This window comes from Paroedura picta, chromosome 7, assembly GCF_049243985.1.
Source record: "Paroedura picta isolate Pp20150507F chromosome 7, Ppicta_v3.0, whole genome shotgun sequence".
Classification (NCBI taxonomy): Eukaryota; Metazoa; Chordata; class Lepidosauria; order Squamata; family Gekkonidae; genus Paroedura; species Paroedura picta.
Window position 1 is genome coordinate 120,680,396 of NC_135375.1, and position 14,826 is coordinate 120,695,221.

At 56.5% G+C, this 14,826-nt stretch overlaps 1 protein-coding gene across 6 annotated transcripts in view; it reads right to left on the minus strand.

Moving 5' to 3' along the window:
• Positions 1–316: 316 nt before the first annotated feature.
• Positions 317–14,826, minus strand: part of ZSWIM8 (zinc finger SWIM-type containing 8) — a 79,961-nt gene continuing 65,451 nt past the window's right edge. For 5 of the 6 annotated variants that reach the window (XM_077346212.1, XM_077346210.1, XM_077346211.1 and 2 more), the window contains 14 exons: positions 14,041–14,224; positions 11,832–11,930; positions 11,566–11,690; positions 10,778–11,012; positions 9,414–9,566; positions 8,309–8,531; positions 7,730–8,019; positions 5,628–5,851; positions 4,679–5,161; positions 4,014–4,182; positions 3,117–3,290; positions 2,326–2,445; positions 1,729–1,907; positions 317–1,263 (listed from right to left, as the gene is read on the minus strand). In XM_077346212.1, the coding sequence (XP_077202327.1) occupies positions 1,060–1,263; positions 1,729–1,907; positions 2,326–2,445; positions 3,117–3,290; positions 4,014–4,182; positions 4,679–5,161; positions 5,628–5,851; positions 7,730–8,019; positions 8,309–8,531; positions 9,414–9,566; positions 10,778–11,012; positions 11,566–11,690; positions 11,832–11,930; positions 14,041–14,224 (2,862 nt within the window). In that variant the 3' untranslated portion in view covers positions 317–1,059. The remainder of the gene's footprint in view (positions 1,264–1,728; positions 1,908–2,325; positions 2,446–3,116; positions 3,291–4,013; positions 4,183–4,678; positions 5,162–5,627; positions 5,852–7,729; positions 8,020–8,308; positions 8,532–9,413; positions 9,567–10,777; positions 11,013–11,565; positions 11,691–11,831; positions 11,931–14,040; positions 14,225–14,826) is intronic. The other variant, XM_077346209.1, reaches the window with a different exon arrangement.

Consider the following 14,826-nt stretch of genomic DNA (forward strand, 5'->3'; position numbering starts at 1 on the left):
GAGGCCACAGATGCTCGTGCTCAGCCTGATCTACCCCACAGGGCTGTTGTGAAGATGCAATGACGGAGAACGATGGGCCGGGGAGGGGGGCCTGATTCCAAGCCAGCAGAGCTCTCCTTAGGAGGGGGAAACATTTGCATCCAGACGCAGCAGACCAAGTCTTATCCCAAGCCTCCCCCAATTTTTCACCACCAGGCCAGCTTAAGGGGAGGACCCCCCCCCCCCCAGCACTGAGTCTTGGCCAGAAGAAAGATGGGAGGTGCCAAGGCGAAGGCAGCTCCACTCAGGCAACAGAAGGGAGGGAGAGAAGCGTCCGTCTAGGAAAATGGATGTTTTAATCAGGAAACTAAGACAAGGAATAAGAAATTGATTACAGGAGAGCTAATAATCCCAGCCAAGGGAAGGGACATTGCTGGCCAACCCTTGGGCCCATCCTGGTCAGAAGCGCCACTGAACTGCAGCAGCCACTTCTGTGCGGTCCAGGACATCCCGCCCAGGCCAACGGTGTTGCTTCTGCCCCCCCCCCCCTCCAAGCACTCAGGCTGGCTGGGGGTTGGTCGGTCCCTGGTCACTGCAGGAAGGAGTGCCCCAGCTGCATAGAAAGCACACTCCACCCCTCCTGGCCCGGGAAAGGTGAATCTGTTTAGAATCTCGTAGAAAGTAGTATACATATTTATAAATGCCAAAATAAATATTTTAAGACAGGCCTCAAACATGCGCGCACAGAGGCCCACCCGGAGAGAATCCTTGGCAAGGCCATCTCCAAGGGGGGAGGGGGGCTTTTAAAAGCTCTGACAAAATATCAGCCTGGCCCACCTTCTGCCCCATTCACCCGGACACACCCCACGCACTCTCCCAGTCACACTGCCTGGCACGCACCACACCGGCTGGGGGAGGAGAGGGCACGGACACAGCAGCGCTCAGCCACCGGTGCAGGGAGGAGGAATGTCATGGCATAAATACATCAACTCAGTGGTTTCCAACAGCTAAAGAGAAAAACAGCCCCACAAAGGAGGGATGCCGTGAAGAGAACTCTGGCGAGGGGGAGGGCAGAGGCTGTCAGGGAGAAAAGGTGGCCATCTCTAGGGAGACCCTTTGCCACAGGTCCTTGGTCTGCTTGCTGCGCTTCAGGTTCTGGAGGATGTCGTTGAACTGCATCATGCCCACCGGCGTCAGGCAGAAGGCGCTCCGGGCACTGCGGATGGCATTCACAAAGTCGTCGTAGTCTGCCGGGGTCAGGTGGATCAGCCGGTGGTGGATGTACTGGAGGGAGAGGAAGAGAGAAGCTTTGCCACTCAAAACCATGGCAGTACTCAGGGCCCTTTCCACACCCGGACTCCCTGAACAACAGCTGCCCTTGTGGGAGCCCAGGAGCCCTACCCCCACCCCCGTATGCCACAGGACAAGACAGCCTGGGTGTCACTGCTCATTTCACTGAAAATGGGAGCGAGGGAGCAAAGAGGCGGGCCCAGGATTGTCCTGGATGCTGGAGGCTGATCCTGCCTTGAGCAGGGGGTGGGACGAGATGGCTGTAGGGCCCCCTGCCACAGAGTCCCTTGACCCACAGAGCCATAAGAGTGGACTCTTCGGACTCCCATGGAAAAAGGAGGAGTTGGAGGAGGAGGCGGAGGCGGAGGCGGCCTCGGAGTCCCTGTGGGTCCAGCTACTCTTGACGCAGGCAGGCTGCTTCATCCTGGAAGACCCAGGAAGCAGGGGCAGGGGGCGTACCTGTATGTATGCCTGCTGGCACCGCTGGACCAGCTGGTGGAAGGCAGGCGTCCGAAGGTGATTGTGGACGTGGGCCGGGTTCAGCCTCTGCAGAGCTTCCATGATGATCTCCTGCAGGACGAAGGGGCTCAGGACCCCCTTGGCTGCTCCCACACAGAACTGGTGCACATAGTTCACTCCTGCAGGGAAGGAGAGGGGTTGCGGGGGGCAGCAGGGGGAGGGACCTGCCAAGCGCCCAGAGAAAGCCAGGGGCCCACTCCACCCCTGGGGGCACCTGCAGTGAGGGGCTGGCAGGAGCCCTCAGGCCACCTCCCAGGAGCAGGAGGCAGCAGCCAACCCACCCTTGGTTCTCTGTGGCTAGCGGGACTTGCTCACAAGCTTTGTTGGGACTGGAAAAATTACACCCAGTGTCTCTGTGCCTGCTCTGTGCCCTACACTCCATCTTGAATTGCATGCCCAAAAGCTGTATGAAACCACTGCGGGGGGAGGCTGGAAGGATAGAGGGGGCACACCACAGCCAAGGGGATGGGAGGAGGCCCAGCAGGGGCTTGTGTGTGCAGCCTGCCCACCCCCCAGGCCTGCTGTCCGGGGCCTCACCTAGCTTGGCTGCCAGCCCCAGGAGCCATTTCACATCTTCCGTATAGGGGGGGCTGCGCGAGAAGTTGTTGGGGTGATCGTTGTGGGCTCTCCGGCCGAGCATCTCCAGGGCCAGCATTCCTACCAGGACAAGGCAAAGGGCTGCAGGCAAAGCAGACTTCCCCCTCACCCCCCACCTCCCACCCAACCGCGGCTGCCTGGCAGACACAGGTACCCTGAGGGCAGAGCCCACCTGCCATCAACAGGCAAGGTGGCATCCCCACAGGGGCCTCTGGGCCTGCCTGGAACATCCAGGGGTGAGAGGCTGAGGAACCTTGCAGGCACCTTTGCCCAAGTCTTGAGAACAATTCCGGCCTCAGGCCTGCAATGGCCAGTGAGCCACACAGGCCTGCAGGGAGGCATTTCTGGGCAAGAGGTTCTGGGTGTCCCTCCTCCCCAGCTGCTCATCCTCCACACCCACGCCTTCTGCCTCCCTCCCACAGGGTCCACCATAGCACTTGTCTCCAGATGCCAACCACATCCTTTTCCTACTTCTGTCTTGCCTGAGAGACCAGAACGTCTCCTCTGGAGAAGGAAGCATTCTCAGCCCCCTCTGGACTTCCCAGGCCTCATGGCCTTTTCTTTAAATGAAATGCCAGGCCTGGTGCTCCGCAAGCCCCCCAGCCCCATGGCCTGTCAGGAGAAGCAAGCCCTCTTCCCAGGGAGCTGTCCCCCACCGTGGGGAGGGCACATGCAGCAGGCCTGTGTGGCTCACGGAGCCCCTGTGGAGGGGACCGCAGCTAGTCCCTTACCGACTCGGTAGGCGGAGTGGAGGTAGTGCAGGCCCTGCGGGCTGACGGGCTGGCTGTGCTGCTCCTCCTCTGAGGGGAAGCCCCCCGCAACGAGGGGAGTGGGTGGGGAAGACAGGCTCGTCAAAGAAGTCCCTTGGATAGCTGGGAATGTCGACCCCGCGTGGACGCTCCCTACTGGAGAGAAGAGGGCAGCATCACACAGGCACAGGTTTCCCCGACACGCTGGCCCTTTCTCAAGGTCACCTTCCCTCCTCTGTGGAAGTGCAGTTGCCCCTTTGCTACCCCCCCCAACACGCCTGGCCCTTTTGAGCCCTGGTACAGCTGGGGGAGGGGGGGAGTGCCATCAGGTTATAGCCAGTTTACGGCCACCCCTCGTGGGGTTTTCAAGGCCACAGATATCCCACCCGTAGTGTGCCCTTGCCTGCTTTTGCACAGCCACCCAGGACTGCCTTGGTGGCTTCCCACACACGGGTTAACCAGGGTCAGCCCTGCTTGACTTCGAGATTGGGCCAGCCCAGACTGTCCAGGACAGAACAGCAAATCACCCACGGCTTGCTCTTTTTGCATTGCAGGAAAACCCAAAAGGTGAGACTCAACAGACAACAATGATGGAGAGGAAGTATTTTTAAAAAGTTGAAAACAGAAGGAATAAATTTTATAGAAATGTTTTTAAACAATAAAAGCCGCCACATTGCTAGGCGAGAGAATATTTCTTCATTTACAGATTGATAAGGGAGGGGCCAGTGGCAACGCCTTCTGACACCTGAACACTCATGAGCAGCACAAGAGAAGAGCCACACCAGCCCAGGCCAGGAGCCTCAGGAAGCTCGGAGGCGGCCTCTGCCTTGCCCCACTGCACATCTGGCGCAGGGAAGAAGTGGGAGATGACGCACTCACTTGCAACATTCGAAGACAGCGAGAGCCCCGCCTCGGTGTGGTAAGGATGCACGGCCAGCTGCGTCATGGAGGGGACAGGCACTCCAGGGAATGACACCGCTGTAGCTGCCAGAGATGGGGTGGCCACTGAGTAAGGGTACTGTGCCCCAATAAATGCCGGATGGACCCCCTGGACAGGAAGAAGAAATGGTCACATTCCAGAGAGCAAGGTCAGGCTCCATAATGTAGATCATAGGGAGATGTTGCTTCTTTTATTAGAAGATGATGATAATGAGACCTAGCACTCTTTTAGACATGACATTTTATGGACCTGTGATAGATATTTGCAGCTGATCAAATGGGGTGTAGCTTTTTCTATATTCTAGTGATTTGCTTAGAACTAATAAGTTAAGGAGCAGCAGGAGGTCGACTGGTAGATTAAAAGGCATCCTGCTGAAGAGATTGTCTGCCAGAAACAGTGAAGAGTTGCTATGAAAGGACTGCATGACCAAACTCCCTCGAATCCAGAGGTTGGTTCCACCTCCTGCTGCAGCCCTTCTGCTGAGGTGCCATAATTCCAAAGAAAGAAAGGCTGGGGGGGGGGGGGGCTGCTCTAGAGCCAGCCTGCGCTCCCTGCAGGGACAGGGATGGGGAGAGAACTGCTCGGCACGCAGACTGTTACTCACTTGGGGATAAGCAGAGCCCGGCACCGGGAAGACAGCTGGGCGCGGCATGTGCTGGATCGGGTGCCCGATGTATTGCGGGTTGCACGGGATGTGGGTCTGGAGGGTGGTGTAGGGGTGCAGCCCCTGGGTGTGCGCATGAGCCATTGCTGGCCCTGCCATGGTGTGCTGCTGGTAGATGGTCGACCCCACCGAGATCACGGGCACCACCGTTGCTGCAGCAGTCACCGCAGCAGCCACAGTCACCGTGGTGGGCTCTGAGCTCACTCTGGTATCTGCCAACCCGCGAACTGCTTCACAAGGGGCCCGGGCTCCACTGGCACTGCAGCCGGTGGCTCCTTCCCGCTGGGCGAGAGTCCCGCCAACAGTCTGCTCGTACAGCCAATACCACTGGTGAGCCACTTCAAAGAGGACCTCTGGGTAAACTCCGCCCCCCTTGGCCGCCTCCTCCACTGCCATACAAGCCTTCTCCAGCATCAGGTTATCCTGCGGGAGTAAAGAAGACAGTCAGTTGCAGGGGAAAGCAGATTCTCTGTGTCTCTTCATAGCTGGAATGTGACTCTAAACTTGGGACACGATTGCTGGCCTGTCTCTTGTTGTGCCATGCCATGAACTTCCATCTGCAGAGGTTGAGCTTTTAACCACAGCAGGTGTGAATTTCCTGCATCCTTCATGGGGTTGACCCGGGGTTCCTTCCAATTCTAGGATTCCTCTGGAACACCTCTGTGACACTGCCAGCCTTTGGGTCCCTCCAGCTCAGTGGAGTCTACTCTGCTTGAGACCACTGCTAGGCATTGCCTTTCCCATCGCCTACTGCCCCCTGGAGATGCTGGTGGTTTCTGCCTGCAAAGCAGAGGCTCTCCCACGGAGGCAGTGAGAAAGGCATCCAGCCAGGCCTCCACAAAGAGGCCCTCGGAGCTGGGCCTGCTGGGAAGGACTCGGGTCCACTCACCTGCTCCTTGCACTGGACTAGAGCTCTCTGGATCTCGTTCGGGTTCAAGGCATGGGCATGCGGTAAGCAGCTCAGGGCCAGCTCAGCAGCTGCACGGACCATGTTGGAGTCCCGTGCTCTGGACGCTCGATCTGCCAAGGACGCCACCTCGGGAGGGGTCAGGTGGCCATCCCAGCATTCCACCAGGATGTTCAAGGCTGCACTGCCAATCTCCATGGCTTGCCCTAGGATGGAGGGAGGGAAACTTTCTCAGCACGGTGGTGTTGGGTGGTTGTACCATTTGGCAGTTCCACCCCTCCAACTGTGCAGATACTCCCTCTGCGGAGGAAAGACAAGCAATGTGAGGCAACAGAAAGGCTTCCTCTGTGGCTCTGCCAGACCAACAGCTTCTCACCTTGTGGCCAGGCACTGCACGCTGCTTGGAACGAGTCAGGCAGAAAAGAGCAGCAGAAAAAACTGTAGCCCTCCCAGGGGACAGGCACCCAGCCAACCCCTCCACATTACCGCCAGATCAGACCCTCTGTCTGAGCGATGAAGACAGCTGGCTGCTCTTGTATGAGCTGTGAGGGACCAGCTGCCATGCCTCCCAGGGACACAGGCCAAGGCCTCCCTGCCAGACTCTTGGGGCTCTGACCCACAAGTCCCCCCCCCCCAGCTCCTGACAGCTGCTGACAAGACAGCTTCCCTGCCTAGCACAGCACACAAGGCGGGAGCCAAAATGGTTCAGGGCAGCAGTTCTCAGAAAGAGCCTCTCTCATAATCCTCAGAAACGCAGAAGACACAGAACGGTTGCAGACCCTGACGACAGACGCCCTCCACAAAGGCCTTCACCCCACACACTCAGCACACCCTTTTCCACCATGGCAGCGGCCTTCTGCCACGGAGAGCATGCCTCCGCCCCCAGGCCTTTCCACTTGTGCAAGCGCCAAAAGGAAGAGTGTCTCCCCTCCCTGTTTCCAGGGGACCAAGGGGTAGGTGGGGGGAAAGACGGCACTGAGTCAAGCCCCACCACTTCAAGGAATGCAGCCCAAGGAGCCCCCCTCCCCGCAAGCAGGCTCTGGCGTTCACAACATACACTTCATATCCATCCTATTATAAAATCACCATTAAAACAAGAATAAAATCCTGTAGTGCTCTGTTTTCCTCCATTTAATTGGTCAGGCTGCCTCTTAGCCCATTTTGTGGGTGTTGTGTGATTTCGCTTTTCAATGTAGTGAGGGGAATAGCCTGAAGATGGACAGAGGGAGGCCCATGGATGCTGTTGAAGATTGCCATTTCAGAGGCCCTGTGGAACTTAGGTAGTCCCGCCATGTCCTTCATAAGCATGAGATGAGATGTCCTTGCCCACCTCATTGCGAGCCTTCCTCCACACTCTCTCTAGCCATCTCACCTCCGTCTTCCTCTCACGAAGCTCATCGGAATACCAAGGCACCCATTTGTGGCGAGGGTGGAGAGGGAGTCAAGGAGCAACCTTGCGGGTAGCGGCCGTCAGGCGGGACTGCCAGTCCTCCAGCAAGGCTGTTAACGAGACGCCGGAGGGCATCGGGTTCCGCAGAGCATTCAGGAATCTCTCGGATTCCATAAGTCTCCATGGGCGGACCAAACTCTGTCCGTCACCCAAACCGGGCGGGGGCGGGATGCAAGATGCAAGACAACCGCCGAGGTCTCATGGAACAAGCAATAGTTTCTTTCCTTAAGCTCCCCGGGAAGGTCCCTGAAGACAGAGACAAGTTTCTTATCTCCCAGAAAGGTTTCTCAGTCCTATCGTTACCCATTTTAATGAGCCACCAGGAACAGGGAACCTGAGGACAAGCGGTTGGTCTCACCGAAGCTGGCAGCCTGCCTACTTCTCACCCAGACAACTTTTCTACACTGAGTGTGTGCAAAGAACCAACAACAAAAGTTGACAAGAGCAGGATCTAGACTTGAGGGCCACCAGAGGCCATCTGCTCCTCCAAGACAGGCATCACCAAAAGCTCTTCCCACCAATCCTCATAATGGGGCAGTCTGGATTGCGCCAGCCAGTTACAATCGGGAAAGGAGGGCAGAGGTGGAAGAGCCATGGAACTCGCCCCCCAGCCCAGCCCAGCCCCCCTGCTCACCAGTGATCCAAGAGACATGGGAAGAGTACGTCCGAGAGAGCCAGTTGGGGGAGACAAAGTTGTGCAGGCCCAAGGCATAGAGCCCAATCTCAAAGGCGCAGAGGTGGAGGTTGCGATGAGGCCCCTGGTGGCCGCCGCTGGAAGATGGGTGGGTGAAAATGGAGGTGCTGCTGTTGCCCCCCGCCTTGATGAGGACGGTCTTGGCCAGCTCAAAGTAGAAGTGGGCAGCGGCTTCCGAGGGCTGGTTGGGGACGTGGGGAGCGTGACTCTCGGGCCTCCTGCCTTTGTATCTGGACGGGGCGAGAGAGATTCATGGAGCCAAGCCGGAATCAGGGGCAGAGAGGGGAGCCACAGAAGGAGGTCTCAGCTCCCCAGAGACAGGGAGCCCCGGGGGGGGGAGGTGTCCCCCGGGGGGGAGGCAAACGTGTCTAGTTTGCTCTCTGCCATGCGGGGGCTTGAATGCTCAATCAAGAAGGTGTTCTTGGGCAAGTTGCCTCCTCATGACCCCTCCTCCCCCATGCAAGCAGCTCCAGGAGGGGGAGGGGGGCAGCCTTGGGAGAGGGGCAACAGCTTCTCTACCTGCCAACTTCCACCGTCTTGGCACGTGCCCCTCCGCTGGCTCTGCGGCTTCCGCTGGAGGAGGAGGAGCCCAACGAGTCACTGGAGGAGCTGCTGATGCTGTCGCTGTCCTGTCCTCGGCCCCAGGAGGTGGCTGCCCACCCGCCCCGCAAGGGCCGTCGGCTGAGGGTCGGGGAGCTGTCCGAGGTTGTTTCAGGGGCACTGCTGTCAATGCTAGCCATTCCTAAAACAGAGGAGGCTTCAGATTGAGGAGGCCCACAATCATGGCTTTACACTCTCTGTTTTCTTAAAATGACACACTTTGGGGGGGGGGGGGGGGAGATCACACAATGCTCTCACAGCACTGCCCACCTTGAAGGGAGCCAGCCACAAAGTGGGCAGTCCTGCTTCTTCTCAGATGCAAAACATGCACCTGCTTCTCTCTCTCTCTTCCCACCTCCGAACCACCAAGGAGGACTCACCGTGCTGCTTTCACAGGAGTGTGAAGCTAGAAGGTTCTGGGAAGCAAAGAACCAAGCATCCGCCAGCCCCAGCCCCACACAGAGAGGAGCCTTCCTATAGCCTCCATGCTGTTGGGGGGAAGGGGGGACTCACAGCCTCCAGTCAGCTGATGTAGGGGGATCAAAGGGAAAGGAGGACTCAGCCACTTCTTCGTGCCGGGGGAGCCAGGGGCCAGAAACAGAACTCTCTTCTAAGATAAACTGTAAACTTGCTTTATTTTGTCTTCTCCGGTCATCCTCACAAAAATGGTGTCTCTGTGGCTCATGGCTCTCTGTACTGCTCAAGTGTAGCTCTCAGAGCTCACAAAAGTGACTTTCCCTCCCCTTTCTTGGAAATACCCCCACACATGGACACCCCCAAGCACTGTATCCCACTGCCTGGTACGAAATACTAGAAGCAGAGAGATTCTGCAAAGCAAAAGCCTCCCTCTGTTAGAGGCTGAAGCCCAGATGACACTCGGATCAGGGCCTTGAGCCATACAGCAAGGCTGAGCAAAGCACCTGGCCCATTTGCACAGAATGAACCACCAAGGCCTGTAGAACAGAAAGCGCCTGTGAGGAGTGGAGCCAACCGAGCATGGTGGCAGCAAGGAAGCCACACGCACCTGTGTGCTTCTTCTTCTGCCTGACAGGCGAGCCCCAGCACCGGCCGTTGTAGCCACCTCGGTTCCCCAGGGCCAGCCGGCTGGGGACCTTCCCTTCTTGTTTCAAGACACTCGGCTCCACGGGTGGGTCACAAGGAGACCTCTGAGGGTTCTCTGCAGAATTTAAAGAAAGAGACACCTTAAAGGAAAAACACTAGAGGAACAGGGAAGGGAAGGGATTCTAAGGCTGGACACACTCCACCTGTCCACCCTGGCTTCTCCTGACCTCGGAGCCAAAAAACGCAAATCAGCCGTGAGCAGTGAATAATCCTATCTCAGCCAGTAGACAGAAGGAGTGCAGCTGAATTTTTAATGGTTGTTTATTGAGCCAAAACTAAGTTGTTTTAATCAGCCAATTTTACTCTATTTTAGTTTATAATATTAGCTTATTTTACCCTATTATATTCTTATAACCTACTTGGCTGTATTTGCCTCTTATTGTTTTATACCAATAAAGGTTTATTATTATTACATAAGGAGTGGGAAAATTTTGCAACTGCCTTTTAGATCTCTGCCAGCAAGAATCAGCTTTTCTCAACTTTTTTACCCCTGAAACATTCTTGAGGCTTTGAGAAACCCCAGAAGTGGCGTGATCATGCAGAATATGGTTGGGAAGCCGAGCTGTGGACACGCCCACTCAGGGCCCCTCCCCTTCCTACCCCCACCAGGCACAGCATAGGCCATTTTGGGGGTGGGGGTCAACATGACCATATATGGTCATATAACCTGATATATGTTTAACACTTTAAAAATATACTGTCAGAATTAATTTGGGAAACGTTTCCAGGGCTGTCAAGAAACCCAAGAGTTTCATGAAACCCCAGTTGACAAATCATGGACTAGATGATTAAAATGTACATCAGACTGAAATGGCAAACACACAGAAACATGACGGGCTTGTGAGTCAAGCAGACAGAGGACACGGAAGAAGGGCCCGGCCGATGGTGTTGGGCAGAGTCGGCCTGAATATGGCAAATGGGAGCCTTCCCATTCTCTCGGGCCAGGGAAGGCAACAGAGAAAGAGAGGTTGGAAGGCGAGTTTGGAGGACCATGCTGGACTGTTAAAGAAAGGAAGCACTGGTGGGCAAAGCAGGAAGCACTCCAGAGTTTCCAACACTACTTTCTCAAACAAAGGGAGACAGAGAAGAAATTGTTTCCTCAAAGTCCGAAGGATTCAGACCACTTGTGGCTAACTGTATGGAACCTCCCATCACCTTTTAACAATGTTGGGGGAAAGGAGTTCGGGGACAAGAGGGAATGAAGCAAATATCCAGATTAAGGGGGGACCAACGGCAATCCCACGCCCGCCAGAGCCTTGACTGTACCTTGAGTGCTCCTCTCTAAGAAGGCTTCCGAAGGGCTGCTCTGGACCGCAGGGGTTCCCCCTGCCTGTTGTGCCACTGGTGTCCCCGGGAGATGCTGAATGGGCGCTGCTGATTGGCTGGCATGCTTGGAGGGAGATTTCTGGTTGGCCATCGTTGGCTTGCTGGATGAGTAGAAGGAGCTGAGAGTCTGAGGCTTGTGTGTTTGACTTTCTCTATCTAGCAGCTTATCCAAGATCTTTGGAACAGGAGAAATGGGGAAAATCAGAATCTTTAAGGGGGGGTTCCCAGGAGACAAACATACAGCTTCTGGCCAGCATGGGCTTCCCCCTCTCAGCTGGCCTAGTCTGCTGCACTCAAAGGATACCTCACATGAAAGAGAAGGCAAGGCAAGACACGGACAGGGGAGTTTAGCTGCACACACTCCTCCCCCCTTCCTGAAGGCCTCAAAGTACTGACATTCAAATGGGGGGGGGGCTGCAAAGTCCTACCCCAGGCCCTCCCCCTCAGCCCCTAATGAGTGGAGCCAGCAGCTTTTGGTTCCTCGGCAAAGGCTCCTCTCACAGCAACCTCAACCAAGAAGCCTTCCACGGGTTTCCACTTCGGGCGAGGGGGGTCCCAGGGAAGGCCTGCACACTCAAGGCAAATCCTAGGAAGCCCGGGGAAGGGGATGCCAGCCCCTCCAGCCTGCCCTTACAAACCAGGAAAGGCCCCCCTATCTAGAGGCATGTTTGGGGAATGGGTAGGGCTCCTCTGGGGAGGAGGAGGAGGGGAGATGTCCCTAGACCCACTTTCTTCAGCTTCGACTGGTCGTCCTTGTAGGTGATCATCAGGGCTAGCGCCAAGTCGCCCTTCTCCCTCCGGGTGCCCTCGCACAGCAGTGGGTGCTCCGCTTCACTCACGGTGGTCTTCATTCCTGAAGGCAGAGGGAAGACTGACAACCAAGGGAGCTGAGAGCAGCAGGGCAGTCAACAGGGGGACCTGGCCTTTGAGGAGGGGAGCGAGCCCAGGGCCCCCAACCCTCACTGGCTCCACCCGAGGAAGACCGAGCACTCACCCAGGGCGGCCACAGCGGCCTCAAAACCCAGCTCCTCATCCCCTGGCAGCTCGTTATTCCAGTTTCGGCTGGGCGGTCTGGAGCCTGTTGGAGAAACCACTGGGGGGAGAAGAAGAGAGGCGCAGGAATGAAGCTGCCACCAAGGATGCTCTTATCTTCTCTCCAGGGGCCCAGGCAAAGAGGCCTTCTTCCTGAGCTGAAACAGGGCTCCACCCAGGGTGGGTGGGGGGCACAAGGGCAGGGCTGGAGACATCTCAATGGGCAGAACTCCTCAAGGCCTTCCCAAAGGAAACGTTGAGTGTCCCTTGTTAAACATAATTAAATTGACTCCAAGCGAGGCCCGTGTTGTGGTTTACATTTTCATGTCGAGCAGTCTTATGGGACCTTGGCCAACTTTGTTTAACGCAGCCACAAAACGTTACCAGAAGTCCCTTCCTTTTGTGTTGTTTGGTATTTAGGGACATGAGGCAGGAGTGAGCCTCTTTGATGTTTGTGTGAGGATTTTTCTGGCAGATCAGGCCTGGATGCCGCATTTCTATTGGCTCACAATGGAAGCACAAACCTGGCCCCGCACTGCAGGGCCTCCATCTGAGCTATCATGGAAATGGACATCAGGAGTCAACCTGAACAAAACCTGCAGTGAAAGTCCTGTGGGGAGCAGAACAGTCAGGCCTCATGGAAGCTTCCAGAAATGAGACCACTAAGCATTTCCTCCCCACACCCCTGAGATGAGCCCAAAGGCTCAGGGACGTGTTCCCCCCAACTCAAGGGGCCACATTCCATTTATGGCAGCAATTCCCAGCAGGGTGTCAGTATTCTTCTGGTTGCTCATGTCCTTCTCCCCTGCCCCCCCCCCAGCCTTTTCCCCTCCACTTTAGCCGAGCAGGAGGCGTCTTGGCTGTCACCTCTGCCTGACTGGAATGCCCTCTGGAAGAGGAGGTTGCCTGGTTCAGAGGTCCCCCTTCTCACACACACCCCACCTACCCCCCCCCCACTTGTCCGGCAGCCCCTGCTTCCACGCTATCTGGTGTTGTCTTTAAAAAACCATCACCTAAATTGCTGACCAGAAGCAACCATCTGTGCACAGAGGGGGGGTTATTTTGTTCCCTCTTGTGTTGTTTCAGAAGCAGCAAAGGGTTTTGGACAGGGCAGCGCGCGGCAAGGAAGCTGACCTTAGAGAGGGCGGGCGGCGGCGGCGGGGCATCCTCAGCTGCTCAGCGGGCCGTTGGCGGCCATCTTCGATGCAGGCGGGGTTCTTACCGAGGTCCGTTTTCGGCAGGCACGGGAGTCCCTGGTGGCGGCGCGCAGGGCAGCTGGCGGGGGCTCCCTGCCCGGCGGGCAGGGAGCCTCCGCCAGCCGCCCTGCACGCCGCCGTCAGGGAGTCCCTCGGGTGGCGGCCTGATGCGGCGAGAGGCGCTTCGCGCCTCTCACCGCGTCAGGCCGGGAGCCTGCGCGGCTCACAGTTGTTGCGGCTGGGAATCAGAGGGACCAATCGGCAGGCGCAAAGCGCCTGCCGATTGGTCCCTCCGATTGTCTGTCATGAGGAAGGGTCCAATCCGGACCCTTCCTCATCCCGGACACAGCCCGCCCCAAGAGGGCTTACTGTTTTATTTAGTCCGTGGCGCCACGGGCGGTGTACAGATAATGGCTAGGAAACAATGGGAATTGTGTATATTGTTTATTCAGAATTTTGGTGTCATTGAGAAAGATCTACTCCCTTGAAAACAAGATGTGAACCGGACCTCATTTGGGCTGTGGTTCCCCAGAATAAAGAAGATTATTTCACGTGTTGTACCCTGTTGGTCAGAGTCTTCTTTCTTTGTTTGCGTCCTTGCCAGTCTCTGCCTGGCCCACTCTCATAATCCTAGCAGCACCCCCCAGGCTCCATGCAGATGATTCCTACTGGCAAGCAGCCAGCATCTTGCTTCTGACCGCAGCGGGTCCGGGTCTGCACAGCTTCTCCCACCACAGAGTTTGCCCTCCCGAGGCAGTGGGGGGGGGGGATCCGCCCACAGCAGCTTGACTCAGCCATGCAGGACCCAGGGATGCCATGGATTGTGCTGGCATCTGCTGTCCTTGCAGGTGGAATTTCAAGCAGACACCCCCACTCCCGTCCCTATGTAGCTTGAGGAGGCCATTTATCTCCCAGAATTCCCTGGCACCACACCCATAGGTCAGTAAATTAGGATCTCCTCCTCTGGGGCGTTACCCGGAGTGCAGAGGACATCAAAGATGAAGCTGGCCAGCATGAGCGGCAGCACCGGGCGGTAATCACAGAGGGTGCCTTCCCGCAGCTCTTCAGCCCTTCCCCGAATTGTGTTCATCTCATTGACACCAAGCGGGATCTTCTTCAGCAGGGCCACAATCTCTGACTCCTGATAGGCCAACTTGACCTGATTGAGACACAAGCCAGAGAATGACCCGCATGGCCTGCCACTCAACACAAAGGCAAAGCTGGGTGGGGATGCCAGCCTCCAGGTGGGACCTGGGGATCCCCTGAAAATGCAGCTCAGCACCAGATGGAAGAAATCAGCTCCCCAGGAGAAAAGGGCTGCTTGGGAGGGGGTACTCCAGAGCATCAGACTCTGCTGGGCCCCTCTCCACTCTGCTGGGCCCCCTCCTCACTCCCAGCTCCAGTCAGGGGACTAATGCCAAAGGGCTGCCAACAGCACACAAAGACCCACTGGCTGAGATGCCATCAGCGGAAACAGCTGGATGCTAGAGGCTCCCCCTAGGCTTCTGGGAGTCATCCAGGGAAACAAACTAGGGAGAGCTTCCTCCGCCTCCTCATCGTCCACAAGGCCTCAGGACAGCCTCAGGACAGCCTCAGACCATCCAATTCTGAGGCCAGCCAGCAAGTTGTAGGAAATAGATAAAACCCACTGAGGAAGAAAACAACTTTGAAAACGGGCTATTGAAAAAAGAAAAAAAATTGTGTTTATCCAGAACCCATTTTGTTTTATGTTTGTACATCATAGATATGAAGGCAATATCC